Source organism: Cynocephalus volans, chromosome 9, assembly GCF_027409185.1.
Source record: "Cynocephalus volans isolate mCynVol1 chromosome 9, mCynVol1.pri, whole genome shotgun sequence".
NCBI classification, from domain to species: domain Eukaryota; kingdom Metazoa; phylum Chordata; class Mammalia; order Dermoptera; family Cynocephalidae; genus Cynocephalus; species Cynocephalus volans.
Window position 1 is genome coordinate 76,020,022 of NC_084468.1, and position 16,259 is coordinate 76,036,280.

At 39.6% G+C, this 16,259-nt stretch overlaps 1 protein-coding gene across 5 annotated transcripts in view; it reads right to left on the bottom strand.

The window, feature by feature from the left end:
• ABCG2 (ATP binding cassette subfamily G member 2 (JR blood group)) overlaps window positions 1-16,259 on the bottom strand; it is a 112,880-nt gene that overhangs the window by 25,307 nt on the left and 71,314 nt on the right. For all 5 annotated transcript variants that reach the window (XM_063107722.1, XM_063107724.1, XM_063107721.1 and 2 more), the window contains 5 exons: window positions 10,234-10,455; window positions 3,418-3,477; window positions 2,689-2,803; window positions 1,801-1,953; window positions 197-354 (listed from right to left, as the gene is read on the bottom strand). In XM_063107722.1, the coding sequence (XP_062963792.1) occupies window positions 197-354; window positions 1,801-1,953; window positions 2,689-2,803; window positions 3,418-3,477; window positions 10,234-10,436 (689 nt within the window). In that variant the 5' untranslated portion in view covers window positions 10,437-10,455. The remainder of the gene's footprint in view (window positions 1-196; window positions 355-1,800; window positions 1,954-2,688; window positions 2,804-3,417; window positions 3,478-10,233; window positions 10,456-16,259) is intronic.

Sequence of the window (16,259 nt, forward strand, 5' to 3'; positions counted from 1 at the left end):
GCCAGCCTTCCCTACGCTCTTCCTGCTTCGTTTTTCTTGATAACACTTATATCATACGTGTTAACTGTTTCCCTCCAACAAAGAAGGAAGAAATTGTTTTGTTCACTTCTGAATCCCCATGCCAAGAATAATACCTAGTACATAGTAGTGATCAGATATTAAATGAATGAAAGGATAATTTTCCCACAGAATTTACTTTTTCAGGAGCAAAAGGACAGCATTTGCTGTGCTCGAGTCTAAGCCAGTTGTGGGCTCATCCAGGAACAAGATGGAAGGATCAGTGATGAGCTCCATTCCTATACTCGTCCTTTTTCTTTCTCCTCCAGACACACCACGGGTAAACTGAGTTCCAACCTAAAACACAAATATCATCATTATCAGTAATAACAACAGTCACTATCATTTGGTGAGTTCCTAACATGTGCCAGCCCTGTAAGAGACACTTTATCTCATTATCCTTATTTACTCCAAACAGCGAATAAGTGAATATCTAGAAGAAGCAGGTTTCTCTTTTATCAGATGAGTAAACTGAGGCTCAGGTCAGAACTGGTAAGTGCCTAAGCCTGATACGAAGCCCATGCTTTTAACAGTTGCATGTGTTCCTCATTGAGCCAAATGTTGAGTTTTAAGATAGTAAGTTAGAACACTAAAAGATATGGTCCTGACATGGTGAAATCGAAGTCTATATAGAGAGATAAAGACAGGAAAAGAAAACGTGAAAGCAATTTTACATCCTCTCCTTCCTCCCCACAGAGTCCCCAAGTGGGCTTACAAGAAGAGGGTGGGCTTGGCAGCGAGGGAAATTCTCTTTCTACCCACCATATTAGCATCTTTTCAGTCACCATACTGCTTCCCGAACAGACCCTGTCCACACCCTAACCAGCCCCAGAACTCCCAATTCATTCCTTCAGACAAATCCAGAAGGTGGGACACCTACAGGGAACATGCCTCAGTCTTTTCAAAAAGTCAATGTCATTGTGTATGGCAAGGGGACAGGAAGGTTTTGGGGTGGGGCAGGAAGTAGAAAACAATGCTTATATTGAGTCTTCAAAGACATAATAATCAAAAGCTACTCACAGCCCTTGATAGGATCCTACTAACAACTTAGCTAGAAAAGACATTTTGTTCAGATTCCCATACCACCCAGCCTCCAAAAAAAAAAAAAAAAAAAAAAAAAAAGGAGAGGGAGGGAATGGGAAACAAAAAGACCAAAAGAAAGGCTACAGAAAAATAATGTGGATACTACAAAAATTAGAAATAAACCCTAATTTGACTAAATATAATTTTGGAAGCCAAATTACATCCAAGTGAAACATTCAGAGAAAGAATCCTTCAATTCTGATCATTCATCAATTCCAGAAATATACCTCAAAAGCAATGGAACAAAGTCCCATGGGGAAGAGGAAGAACAGCTAAAAGGAGGAAGAGAAAAACGGAAAGAGAAACATTAGTGCAAAGGTATCTAATGAGAAATGACTCAAATGATAAGGTGTGGGAGGGTCATCTGGAAAAGGCCTAGGGAGGAACACTTCTACATACTAGACCACACTGCCACACTTCATTTCCAGGATTCAACCACTGTTGAAACTGTTTTTCCAGCCGCCAAAAAAAAAAGATTTTCTTTTTCCAGGTAAACTTCCACCTTCATATTATGCACCTAGTTGCTTTTTTTCATCATTACAGAAAGCAGCCACTTTGACCACACCCATTATAGGGAACTTCTGAACAAGACTCCTACTAATCCACACAGGAGACGTCCTATTTGCTGGCTATCATGCTATTAGTTTCTTCCACAATTACCTTGGCATCTGCCACTTTATCCAGACCTAACTCTTGAATAACCCTGTTAATCCGTTCATTTTTTTCATGATTCGTCATAGTTGTTGAAAGCCGGAGAGCTGCTGAGAACTGCAAATTTTCTCTCACCGTCAAAGTGCCCATCACGACATCATCCTTAAGGGAAAATGACATTTTAATGAGACAAATCAAGTCTTTTCTAATACTATCATTCTTTAGTATATGTAACTTAATCCACAAAAGTAACATAGCTAAGGTAATGTTCTAGCTAATGATGAACTTTCAATTCTACAAATTGAAATAACTTCATTTACAGACAGCTATTAAGCCTAATGGAATCATTTTCATGCCTGTCAGTATACCCAAATAGAACACAGGTAATTACAATGACGACTAGCAGACATTTCTAGACTGCTTCATGCAAGGACTTGCCAAAACATCTTTCTCAGCTAGGGGAGGAAGAAAGGCGAAGGGCAAAAAGTACAACAGTAGTATATCTTTTGGAAATGATGTAACTAGAATTGATATCATTGCCCTTACAAGGGTCATATTCCAGGTCCTCCCTGCCTTTTTATTTAACACCACCCTGAATTTTATGGGAGATTACAGAAAGCTGGTATAAAGTTGGTTCTATGAGCATGGCATATGACCAACTGAAGCATAATGAATTATCAGCCAAGACACTTGTCTGTATAAAAACAGAGGAAACCTAAAATGCAGACCCACTAAGTCTGGCTGTAAAGCTCAGTTGGGAGAGCATAGCCTTGTAAGACCAATGTCACAAGTTCAGATCCCTATACAAGGTAGCAGCCAAAATAAATGAATGAATAAATAAATACATAAATACATAAAGGAAGTATACAACTAAAATGCAAACCCACTAATACTTACTTGTACAACGTAACCTGAATTACATTTGAAATTGGCAGGTTGAGGTGCTCCATTTATCAAAACATCTCCAGATAATCCACGTGGATCCTTCCTTGCAGCTAAGACATCTAACAACCTACGAAAGGACATATATGTTGTGATTTTCTTTCCCTTCAACACAGGCTATATCTTCTAGCTACTATGAATCCGAATTCTGCTCAAGTTAGAAAATTGGTTAAGAAATTCTATGGTTTAATTAAAATTATATATGTACTTAAATTCACGCCTTTCTTTTTTATTATATGCTACAATAGAGCACCAAAACATAACAGCAAGGCACCACTGGCTGATCTAGCACAGACCTCCCAAATGGCCCTCCTGGATGTTTGACCTTGGTGGTCAACACAGGCAATGTGCTCCTCTAGCTAAGATTCATGCCTTAACTTACACCTTCTGCTCCATCTCCCTACTTTTATTATGATCCCCTAGCTTTCCTCCATTAGCTCATAACATGGCCAACTGCTGTATGCCAATCACTTTATGATGTCCTATTAGTAAAGCTCATCTAATAAGACTTCCTGGTCCCAGGGAGAGAACCACCAGCCAGTACAAATGCATGTTATTCACAGCACCTACAACCAGACCAGTGCATGGCAAACACTCTACAAATACCTGCATGTGAAAAAGTAGTTTTAAAGGCACACTAAAACTGCACAGAAAAAGCTTACTTATATTCTCTCTCATACTCACGAAGATTTGCCTCCACCCGTGGGTCCCAGAATGGCATTGAGGCCAGGCTTCATGATCCCACTGTAAACACAGAAACATCCTCGTTTACTGCTCCACCTTAAATCGGGTTCTATTAATTTAGGGTCTGCATCAAATACACTCAATGAAAGCTGATGAAATTACAGATGGAAAACAAGTATAAACCAACTCTTAAAGGAAAAAAAAAAAAACTTAATCAATAGAAGTCTAATATAAAAAGGATGTAAATCACTAGTCAGGACCTATAAAAAAATGGCTTAGGTCCCTCTAAATTCCCTACACATATTCTCTAACCCACTTGTATTTTTTGGAAAATCACACATCCAATGTTGAAGGTTCCTTAAAACAAGTAACAGATTCTTGTGAAGCACCTCTACTACATTTACACCTCTTGACAGTATAAAGTACATAATACGTTTTGGGTAATGTTTAATGATCAGTACTATATCTTCAAGTCGCCTTATGTGCTACCTAGTCAAGTTCTACACAACCAATAAATCACTGATCCGTAGAATACCAGCAGAAATGTTCTTACTGTGAAAATCTAATCAGATCAAGAAACAATACATCTTAAGTAGAAATCCAAAGGCTAGAAAAAAGCACTTAGAGGAAAAAAGAAAACATCACCAGTTCCTAACCCTCAAAAAAAAAAAAAAAAAAAAAAAACCCTCTTAATCCAAACAGAAAAGCAGAATATATACTTCAAGATATATATCATTTTCTTCCTTGTAAAGTATCAGATAAGTGGACTGAAAATTCTCAGCCGAGAAGTGGAAGACATCACTTCAGTAGGGAGTGTCCTTTAAGGATGTATAGACACAAGCATGTTTCAAACAAACTAAATGGATATTTGAGAAGTGAATATTCAAATAGAGGAGGACAGTGGAAAAAATTCTGGCCGTACCAACTGAGCTGAGACCCAGGAAGAGGGCAAAGAGTTTGAATTTAATCCTAAACGTAACACGGAGAATGGTTAAGTAGAGTGAAGTAGAGACAGAAGAATTAGAGTAGGGCCACGGCAGTTACACAGGCTTGATGAAATGGAGGCCTGACTTAGACCTTTCAACATCCTGATGTCTATGCTCAATCTCTCTTTAGAATTGGTAAGTAGCAAAAAAGAAAAAAAGGATATTACACAAAATCAATAGAGTTGGACAGTTAGCTCAGTTGGTTAGAGCATGGTGCTTGTACAGGGTTTGATCCCCGTACTGGCCAGCTGCTAAAAATATAGGAATATTAGACATAGAATTGGTGAGTAGGTCAAAATGTATTCCACACAGAAAACTGTCTGTTCCAAATGGAAAATCAAAGCCAAAGGCTATTTTATTCCCAGATAATGATTATCACAGAGGCCAATTCTATGATTATACAATTGTCATGAGTGATAAACTTCACAATGCAACAGCACGCACTCCAGGTACTTAAGTCCAAGAGAACCTCAGCATTTACTGCCTGCTATACTTGAATGGTCACAACCATAAAACTGCTAGTGGGTTATAGGGTAAAATATAGCTCTCGCTTTTCTCATCAACAGTAGGGCTGGTCACCTGTTTTCTGTTTTCATAAACAAAATGTTACTGGAACAGAGCTGTGCTGATTCATTTCCGTACTGCTTATGGCTGCTTTCATGCTACAGCAGAGCTGAGTAAGTTGGAGCACACATGTATTGCCGTAAAGCTGAAAATATTTACTATCTGGCTCATTACAGAAAGAGTTTGCTGATGCAGGGTTCTAGCCTATGTATGTTCTACAATTCCCTGGTCTCACCACCCCACCCTCCACCCTTCTTTTTTTTTTAAATTTTGTGGCTGGCTGGTACAGGGATCCGGACCCTTGACCTTGATGTTAGTAACACCATACTGTGCTCTAACCGACTGAGCTAACCAGACAGCCCTCCACCTTTCTATCAACCTTCCAACCCTGATCTCCACCCTTATTTATTGCTTTACAGCATTTGCACACAGGCAGTTTTTGCTCCCTACACTGTAAAACCCCATCAGCAAGAACTGTGTGACATGGTTACTAACCCCACCCCTTTCCCCCACCCGTAAATGCAGCACAGAGGTTTACAACCACTGAATATTGAATGCTGAATACGTGAAATGAAACTGACCCAAAAGATTCAAGTCACATCTATTACACTTTAGTGGATAGTTGTCAATCCTTTGGTCTTGTTCTGTTTATGGACAAGAGAGGTCAGTGCCATTCCCACTACTTGGAGCATGGCCCAGCTCCATAAACACATACACACACGTGTGGGCACTATCTGTACTTTATCTCCACATCCCCGACCCTCCCATTTAGGGTTGGGAGCTTCCACTGTGTCTTTTAATCCTTCTATCACAGTTGAACACACAGAAAATGCTCTGGTTTTCTGAATTTCCCACTAGACTATAAGCTTTCTCAGAACACAGGACATACCTGTGTTATTAGCATCTTGCACAATGCCAGGCACCTAGGAGGCATTCAAAATTTGTTGAATAATGAATCTCTACATTTTATAAACGGGAATTACTTTTTTTTTTTTCTAAATGACGACCAGTAAGGGGATCCAAACCCGTGGCCTTGGTGTTATCGGCACCACACTCTCCCAAGTGAGCCACAGGCCAGCCCCGGGAGTTACTTCAAAGAAAACAAAACCAAAAATTTTTCAAAAAACGGGTCGAGGAGTAGGAAACAGCTTACTAAAAACAGGTATATTCTGACTGGAAAGAAAACTTAGTCACCTTCCCTATTAGACTTGCCCTACCCCTCCTTTCTTAGTAGAAAAAATAGTGGAGATGCAGTGACCACCAGTACTCAAGAACACAGGCTGTGAGGGGGTGGGAGGAAGAGAGCAGACAGCTGGAGAGTGGGGAAACTGCTTGTTCTGTTTTCATAAACAAAATGTTACTGGAACAGAGCTGTGCTCATTCACTTCCGTACTGCCTATGGCTGCTTTCATGCTACAGCAGAGCTGAGTAGCTGCAGCACACATGTATGGCCATAAAGCTGAAAATATTTACTATCTATCTCTTCACAGAGTTTGCTGATGCCAGATAGGGTATAAGAAAACAGACCGAGCAAACCAGTAAGTATACTAAAAATAATGACAGCCAGGTTTTTTACTCTTTGAGAAGATTTTTACAAACATGAAAATGTGGAAAGAATCCTGAAGTGTTAGACTGGAAAACTCCCAGGATGCTGTGGGAGCAGCCACCCAACATCCCTCCTGGCTGGATCCGCATGCACCTGCACGTATGTGTGCACACATGTGTATACGTACATGCATACTTATATTCCCTAGGTCTGCCCACTGAGAAGGCCTGGAAGCTATGACATCCCAATAGGAATGAGCATTCTAAACACCCACCTCTTAGTTTATAAACACCATCCTCTGCAAAAATGAACATCAGCTAATTCCAGGTCTGAAGGAGGGTAAGTACAAAGTGAGCCTGGAACTTCTTGCTGTGCCAAGAAAATACTCATGAGAGGATATATCAAAAGGAGGAAAGTGGGGGAACCCACCTTGAAATTCTCCCACTGACCCAATCAGGAACAATAGCAGTATCAAGGTAAATAATAATATATTTATGCAATAATGCTACTGAATACAATATGAATCCATGAGTCTGTACTGATATAAATAAGCGAGGGGCTGGCCAGTTAGCTCAACTGGTTAGAGCATAGCCTAATAACACCAAGGTCAAGGGCTCAGGGCTTCATTCTGGCCAGCCTTCAGAAAAGTAAGTAAATAAAATAAATGAAAGGAGATGATGAAAGAAGGTTTTTCCTTTTAGTAGAATGCAAACTAACATATATAGAAGAGTTGGTAAGAACAGAAAATCACCCTTTGACAACTATCAAGAGGCTGATTGAGGCAGCAGTCATCAATGGGGGCTGAAGCTGGTGAGTCAAAGTTTAATGATTCTGGAAATTGGATTCTGGAATAATGTCAGGGTATGTCCCCTCTTAACACTAATTAATTAGTACTAATGGAAAATGGTGACATGGTGAAGTTTGGTAGATACCATACATGACCAGGTGATCAATTTTACATCACCTGGGGTGGGACTAGACAGGGAAATACCAGGTTGGATGAGACTGAAGAGAATATGTGGTGGTCAGTCAGTTCTGTGAGGAGCAAGGTTGACCAGCAGCCCCTCAGGACTCACCACTGCCTTCATTAAGAGGCTACATTTCCCCTCTGCTGCTCCCAGACAATGACCAATAGTGCCATTATTTCTGGAAAATAGTTCTAGAAGTGAGATAACACAATGTCCAAAGGAAAAACAAAAATTAAAATTCTCACCAGCTATTTTGAAATATAGTTACTATTTTGAATGATGGTGCTATCAAACAGGAATCAAAAATGAGATAAATGACAGCAACCTTTGCCTCCCACCCCAGAAACTCTTAGTTGAAGCCAGCAGACAGAAGAAAGACTGGAAACACCACAGCCAAAAACAGGGTGACCTTTCTCATGGATGCCTAAGCCACAGATGTGAATCACAAGAACACCAATGCTTGGCGTCCTTTGAACTGTAAAATCTGAAAGAACTGCGTGATGTGACTGTATTTTATGAGGATAGGAACGCCTGCAAGGATGACCTTCACCACCTGCTCAAATGCATACCATTCAAAGATAGAAATGCTGCGAAGCCTTGAGCAGATGACACATAGTGTATCAAGTTACTAATCTACTGGCTATAAAGGATAAGACAAACATACCCTCACATCGGACACACTTTAAATCTATTGAATCTGCACCTATTCATATCACTTGTAGTTACCTTCCATCTCTCTCAGCACAAAATCTGAAGTGGCCAACATTTTCTTTTTTTAATTATTATTTTTTATCTTTTGTGGTAGCTGGCCAGTACATTTTCTTTTTGTTGTTGTTGTTGGTTTCTGTTTTTTTCTTGGTGGCTGGCCGGTACAGGGATCTGAACCCCTGACCTTGGTGTTATAAGGCTGCACTCTAACCAACTGATATTTTCTTGATTATGATGTTTCACAAAAAGCTTGTCAGCTTAGGCCAGCCCGTGGCTTACTCGGTAGAGTGCGGTGCTGATAACACCAAGGCCACGGGTTCGGATCCTATATAGGGATGGCCAGTTTGCTCGCTGGCTGAGCATGGTGCAGACAACACCAAGCCAAGGGTTGAGATCCCCTTACCGGTCATCTTTAAAAAAAAAAAAAAAAAAAAGCTTGTCAGCTTTTCAAAACAGTCAGCCAATTCTACCTACGCATGTAGCAAAGGATAAAAGCTTTGCATCCACCATTCCTCTACATATTCTCTTAGTCAGGGTTTCTCAGCTAACAGGAGAAAGCAACAAGGAAGCAGCCAAGACAATAGGTGTTGCTGCATGGAGATCGTTCTAATCCTGCACAGCCCCTGGCCTCAGCCCAATCAAATCACACATCCCCCTTGTTTCTCTCCCACCCACATTCCAAAACTTTCTCCCCTGTCTTGTCATTTCCTAGCCCTCTGAAAGGAGTTGGCTGCTATAAACAGAAAAGACCAGAGTCCCATATAAACACAAAGAAAATCCAAGAAACACCTGATTCCATATAGATTTGCAGCCACACCTGGCCAAAGGGCGCTTTAACTATTCTTCCAACCTTGCAGCCAGGAAGCTTTTTGCCTTGTTTAGGAGTAATTATTTCCCCTATTAAACAAACAAAACAAAGCACACTGGTCATGATGTCTCAGCAAACTCAAAATCACTCCCCACACCACAGAGGGGAAGAATCGAGCTCAAGTTTCTAGAAATCAGAAAAACATTAACAACCCTAATGGCTAGCTAGCGTCTGTGAAATAAAAGAGATACCCGGTGGCGAGTAGGCTATATAGAAATGCTCATTTCCCTCCCTGCTCTTCCACCCCACTTTACCACCACATGATGAACTCATTGGTGGATGAAAAGAACAAAAATCATAGTTACTGGGTGCTTTTAAAATATAATTAAATGCACTGATTTGGATCCTAATTTTTTTTTTTTTTTTTTTTGGCAGCTGGCCAGTAAAGGAATCGAACCTTGGTGTTATGAGCAACATGCTCTAACCAATTGGGCTAAACTGCCAGCCCCCTTGGATCCTAAATTCTAATCACTTTAGATGTCATCTGTTTAACTTAAGCTAAACTATAGTTGTCTTACATTTAAATATTTCCTGCCTGTATAATAGAGGGAAATATTAAGTAAATTGTTAATATCAGAGCACGGTGTTATAACACCAAAGTCAAGGGTTCAGATACCCCTCCAAAATTGTTAATAGATAATAAAGTACTATAAGTAGGCCACTCATTTGAAACAAGTGTATTTGAAAAGCAAAGTACTATACTTTCACAATATACTGTCATTTCAACCTCCTTGCTTCTAGAACATAGGTGACATAAAGTACACAAGTACCTAAAAAAGTATCTAGCTCAGAAAGTACGTCAGCAGGTCTTCTACTAAACAGGTTAAAAAATTGAAGCTCAAAGATTATAATTATATTCCCACAATCAAAAAGCATTAAATCATACAGTCAGGCCTCTTTCCACCAAACCACAAGCCTTACCCAGGAAAAATGAAATAACACATTAATCGTTCAGTTTCTCAAACAAACATTGATGCACATGGTACAACATTTTTAAAAAGTGTGGGAGTTCCTTTGAAAGTTAAATATATACCTAACACATGACCCAATCATTGCACTCTTTGTTTAGCTAAAAGAAATGAAAGCAGGTATCTGTATATCTGTACAAAGACTTGTGCATAGATATTCACTACAGCTATACTGATGATAGGCAAAACCTGTGAAGTATGCACATACCTGACATTCGATAGTATTTCTTTCTCAACTATTTTTCGACGAGGTAGAAAGCCACTCTTCACTTTTACTCGATAGCAGATGTTATGAAAACTTAACACGGCTCCTTCAGTAAACGTCTTCAGGTCACTGGAGGTTGCCCCAGGTAGGCCATTGATGTTTCTTTGTGCCATTGGGATAACAACTTGGACATTATCATCAGGCATCTGGAGAGTTTCTGCCTTTCTGTAAAGGGAAAAGCAATAATAAGTTGACAGTCCAGATAAATGATCGTAAACACTGATAAAACACTTAAAACAAGTCTATTTTAAGTTGCCCTGATGCAATGAGTAACTTCATTTCCAATGAATAGCCCATATCACTATAGTAAGAACCTTAGAACCTATATTGGGAGCCAGACAAAACTTTGAAAACTAAACTCCAATTAGATGTGAAATTCCTAATAAGTAAATGGGCCCTTATAAGTAAAAGAAGAGGATGAAAATTACTCAAAACTCATGAAACAGGGAAAAGATAGGTGGGGGTTGGACTTGTCTGGCTTGAACAGCACAGTATGATACAACTCACCTTCAAGGACAGACTACATAACCAGCATCACACACCCTGTATTTTTTGCTTTTTAATTTGGAGTTTATGACATCATTATTACCAAAAGGGGCTCAGCCAAGCAGTCCGGACAGGAGAAATTTCTCAGAATATAGATCCAGACTTTACGTCTTTGGTTGTTACGCACCTTTAATCACCTAAGAAGGTAAACTCCAAAATTATTTGCAACGACATAATCATTTCCTTAATGGGCAAGCATATTTAAATTTTAGGAAGATTTAAAATTAAGTACGAAAATGATTAAGTAAATCAAACCAATCCTTAAGCAAGCTAAAGACTTTAAAAAACAGAGTTTTAAATTTACAAATGATGTTTTAAAATTTTCATTTAACAAGTTACAATAGGCCCTTTAAAAAGACTTGAGTAAAACCTTACGTGAACTTAACAACTTGTGAAATGTTTGAAATGTTAACTTCAATAAACCTAGCTTTAATTTTTACAAGGCAAAGTAATCCATGAAGAACTTTCTGTCTGTGATGGAGTAGCTGTTCCAAACAAATCATCCTCCTAAGAACAACTATAAAAGACATAATATAAGAAGCAATTGTTTGAAGAGTTTTCTGTGATGAGAGCAACCGAAGCAACCAGGACTTGAGGAACCAAAATCCTAGAAAGCGGTAGGAGGAAACAGCTCTGAAAAGAGCCCAGCATTTGTGCCCTTTCCTCTTGAGGTAGGTTTTGTGTGTGTGTGTGTGTTTTCTTTTGGCAGCTGACTAGTAAGGGAATCCAAACCTGTGATCTTAGTGTTATAAGGCTGAGCTCTGAGAGTTGAGGCAGGTATTTGCACCTGCAAATTATATGCACAGGGCAAAACTCAAAAAAAAAAAAAAAAATCAGGCAGGAAGAAGCTACTACTGGTGGCTTCTTCCTGAAGCCTCTAATATTTCTGAGCAAATATTTCAGCAGTCTCTCAGTGCGCTAGGGAGACAAAATTTAAACTGCGGGCTTAGCAAACAGGAGCAGCCCTGGAAACCCCAAACTTTTGAGATCTCAGAAAGGTCATGCCTTGGGAATATGGGCAAACCAAAAAGAAATCACCTCTCTTGATCTAGGTGATCTGCTCAGACTTTGTCTCCTAGAAGAAAGTTAAATCCACTCTCAAAAGAAAATATCATCTAAATTTTCAAACAAAAATTACTGGGCATGACAGAAAACAGAACCTAATGTTCCACAAATGAGAATAGAAATAGACCCATAGGTAATCCAAACTGGAGTTATCAGATATTGACATTAAAACGACTGACTTACACGTTTGAGAAAATAAATGAAAAGATATGCTATCACCAAAGAACCAGAATTTATAAAAAACAAATCAAAACTAAGAATTCAATAGATGAGTTTAACAGCAGTTTAGACACAGATTAGGAAAGTGAATTAATTACCTAGTGAACTGGAAGATTGATATGGAGAAAAGATGAAGGATGAAAATTATGAATGCTTAAAATTATCACCATAAAAAAAGGTGGGGGAAACCCTCCAGACTGAAAAAAATGAGAACTACATAAAAGAGCATAAGAAACATGTGGTACACGATGAAAAAGGTCTGGCATATGTGTAACTGAAGACCTGGGAGAGGAGGAAAAATGAAGCAGAATCAACATTTGAAGAAATACTGACCAAGTATTTTCCAAAACTTCTGAAGGTATCAACCCACAGATTGAAGAAGGTCTAGGAACATCAAGCAGGATAAATACAAGAAAACCAAGGCTCTGCCACAGCCTCTGTGGCACTGAGACCTGCACTGACTGGGGGAGGGATGTCGGAACACCCAGAAGCCAGGAAATGGGCTCAATGGCCTTTGTGGATGTGGCTGTGAACTTCACCCTGGAGGAGTGGGCTATGCTGGATCATTCCCCAAAAAAACTCTACAGAGATGTCATGGGGGAAATCTTTGCAAACTTATACGGAAAAAAAAGGGAAGGCCAGAACACTGAAGATCAGTACGAAAATCATAGAAGTCTAAGGCAAGCAATCATATTACAGACAAAGTCAGTGAAAGTGGAGAGTCATCACTGTGGAGAAACTTTCAGCCAGTTGCCAAATCTTAAACTGAAGGAGAAAAGTCCTCCTGGAGTAAAAGCATGTGAATGTAGTTTGTGTGAAAAAATGTGCATGTGTCATTCATCTCTTCATAAGCACATCCCATCTCACACTGGACCCAAACTATATAAAAATCAGGAATATGAAGATACAAACAAGAGCAATGTGGGAAAGCCTTTAGTTACCACCACTCTTTTCGAATTTATGACAGGACTCACACTGGAGAGAAACCCGGTGACTGTAAGGAACGTGGGAAAGACTTTAGGTTTTCCACTCCCCTTTGAAGACATGAAAGAACTCACAGCGGAGTAAAACCCTATGAAAGTAAGGTATGTGGGAAAGCATTCATTTCTCACACTGGAAATGGACCTTATAAATGTAAGGAATGTGGAAAAGCCTTTGACTATTCCAGTTCATCCAAAGCTATGAAGGACCCAAACTGGAGAAAAACCCTATGAACGTAAACAATGTCGTACAGCTTTCAGTTGTTCCAGTCTCTATCAAAAGCATGAAAAAACTCACACTGGATAAAAGTGCTCAACACTAAGGAACGTGGAAAAACCTTCAGTGGGCCCACATACTGACAAAAACATGCACAAAATGCACCCTGGATTGAAACCCCATCAGTTTTAAAAATATAGGAAAGTTTCAAATTTCACCTATTACTTTATAAGTCTTGTGAAAACTTACACTGCAGTGAAATCCTACAAATGTCATAAATATAAAAAGCTTGATGGACATTAATGTATAATGCTCTAAAACATTTACAACCTGAAAGAAATGTTGTAAAAGTAATAAATGTTTTATGCTTAAAAAAAAAAAGGAAAGAAAACCACACGTAGGCCTACCATAGTAAAACTGCCAAAAACCAAAGTAATCTCTGAATAATTGTTTCAATATCCAAAAACTTACCACACTTACAAACAAGGCTCTATTCATTTTGGAAACTGGGAAGTAGTAGGAAACCATTTAAAGATTGGCACTGGTTGGCTGGTTTGCTCAGGCGGTTAGAGCACAGTGTTATATAACACCAGGGTCACAGTTTCGGATCCCCATACCGGCCAACCCCCCCTCCCCCAAAATTAAAGACTGGCACCCAGGAAATTAAACGTAAATATTTTAGTTTTATTCTGTGAAAAATGAATGGTAATAATTAGTCAAAATTCAATTTTCTTGAAACCATGAAATGGAAGGCACTTGGGCTGGCCTGTGGCTCACTCAGGAGAGCGTGGTGCTGACAACACCAAGTCAAGGGTTAAGATCCCCTTACCGGTCATCTTAAAAAAAAAAAAAAGAACCTACCGGTCATCTTAAAAAAAAAAAAAGAAAGGGAAGGCACTTTAATTTAAAAACTTCATAAGCCATCTGCCCATGGCTTCAGAAACTAAAATATGCCAACTCCAACACCCACAATCACTTCTGCTACTGCCATCTCATGTGATGTTCAACCAAGGGGGACACTTTCCAACCTTCTCCCAAGAATTAAGAGAATCAAATAACATATTGCTTGAATTTAAATAGGTCATTGACTGAAGATGGAAAGTTTTGGGATATTTCTGAGGTGTCTCACTAATAAAAGGCAACAACGGAACTAAAGTACCCAAGAAAGATCACCCATGCCCACTCAAGACAGAGGGCGAAAACTTTTCAATGCAATACCATTCTTAGAAGTGTGTGCATAAAGCTTACCTTCCCTGTGATAGGATTAAGTTTGTAATTCACATTGCCTCAGAGCTGCTTAGTTCCTCACTAGGATTTTTTTTTTTTCCCCTCGGCTGGCCAGTAACAGGGAAGAATCAAACCCTGGACCTTGGTGTTATCAACCCCTCACTCTAACAATCTTCCTCAGGGAGACTGCAAGGCCTTAGTAACTCTTGAGTCACAGACCAAGTGATCAGACAGGTACAACCGTGGCACACCATCCAGCTGAAGCACGTTATACCAAAAGAGGGGAGGAAAGGAAAAACAAACTTTAATTCTAACACCAATATGGAATGATGGGCAGATTAGCTCAGTTGATTAGAGTATGGCCTTGTAACACCAAGGTCAAGGGTTTGGATCCCCATACCAGACAGCGCCAAAAAAAAAAAAAAAAAGGAAAAAAAAATATGGAACAATGCATTACTCTAAGATGAAACAAGAACACATAGTGAGGATTTAAAAATAAAGAAAATACAACACCTCAGCACCAAACTAACTTCAAAGTACCCAATCTCTAGTTAACACAGTATACTGGCTTTAGGTGACTCACTAAAAGTAATAACTGTCTTCAGGTAAACATGAATCTTTCCCTAAGGTCAGAAGCTTTCTAGTCATATGTCTTGCTCACTGGATTAGCGTCATCTTCTTTTTACATAAAGGAAAATACCCAAATCACATCTAGATTTCCATATGATAAAAAGCAGTCTCCCCCCTTGTTGCTGTTTCCCGGCTTCCAGAGGACCTGCTAATCCTAACTGGGTTTTTATCACATTTTGTGTCCTAGACCCATGGCAAAGACCTTAAATCCTTAAATTAGAAAAGCCTCCAAATGGCTTTACAAATAGCCTGAACCCAGCCTAGTCACTCATGTTATCTGGCCTGATGACATCTCTTAGACAACTGGAAAAGTCGCTTCAAACAGGATCTAGAGTCTTTATGTTCAGGAGATTTTCTTCCCCTCCCCAGCTGTTCCTTTTCTGGTGGTCTACCTATATCACCTCTCTTCTTGTTGCTTTCTAACTAGCGAGGCCACATTTTTACTTTTTTTAACAAGTTTAAACGTTTTTCTTCAATATACGCTAGTATATCTATTACAAAAATAATAATCTGCATTAAAAATACCAGTTTTCGGGGCTGGCAGATTAACTCACTTGGTTAGAGCGTGGTGCTGATAACACCAAGGTCAAGGGTTCGAATCCCCATACCAGCCTGCTGCCAAAAAATATGTGCAGGTATGTGCAGATAGAAGCCAGGTTGGCCTCAGGTCAAGAGTTCTACATTTTTCCTAGGGATGATATTAGCATAAGGAGAGCTGAACTCCACCTCACAGCCATGGGGCATGCTGTGGAAGCACATTATCTCCTTAAACTCTTTACTGAGGTTCATGCCGAGAGATTATGATCCTGCCCAGGAGCTGGAGCACTGTCAGGTGATTGCTACAAACTTATCAAAAATAAAATCTGAATTTTAACTTCTATAAATTAGCCCTTGCAACACAGGGTTTTCATGTTGTCACTGATTTGACAGGTTTCCCCTACAGCATCCACCATCCAGTGTTGACTCCACATTCCAATCAGGCTGCTCATAAGCAGTTTTGGAGTGAGACCCCTGAGGCTCTCTGGGCCCCACAATACTGTGGCAGAAGATCTGGGGAACGTGGCAGATAGAAAGAGACCCTGCCA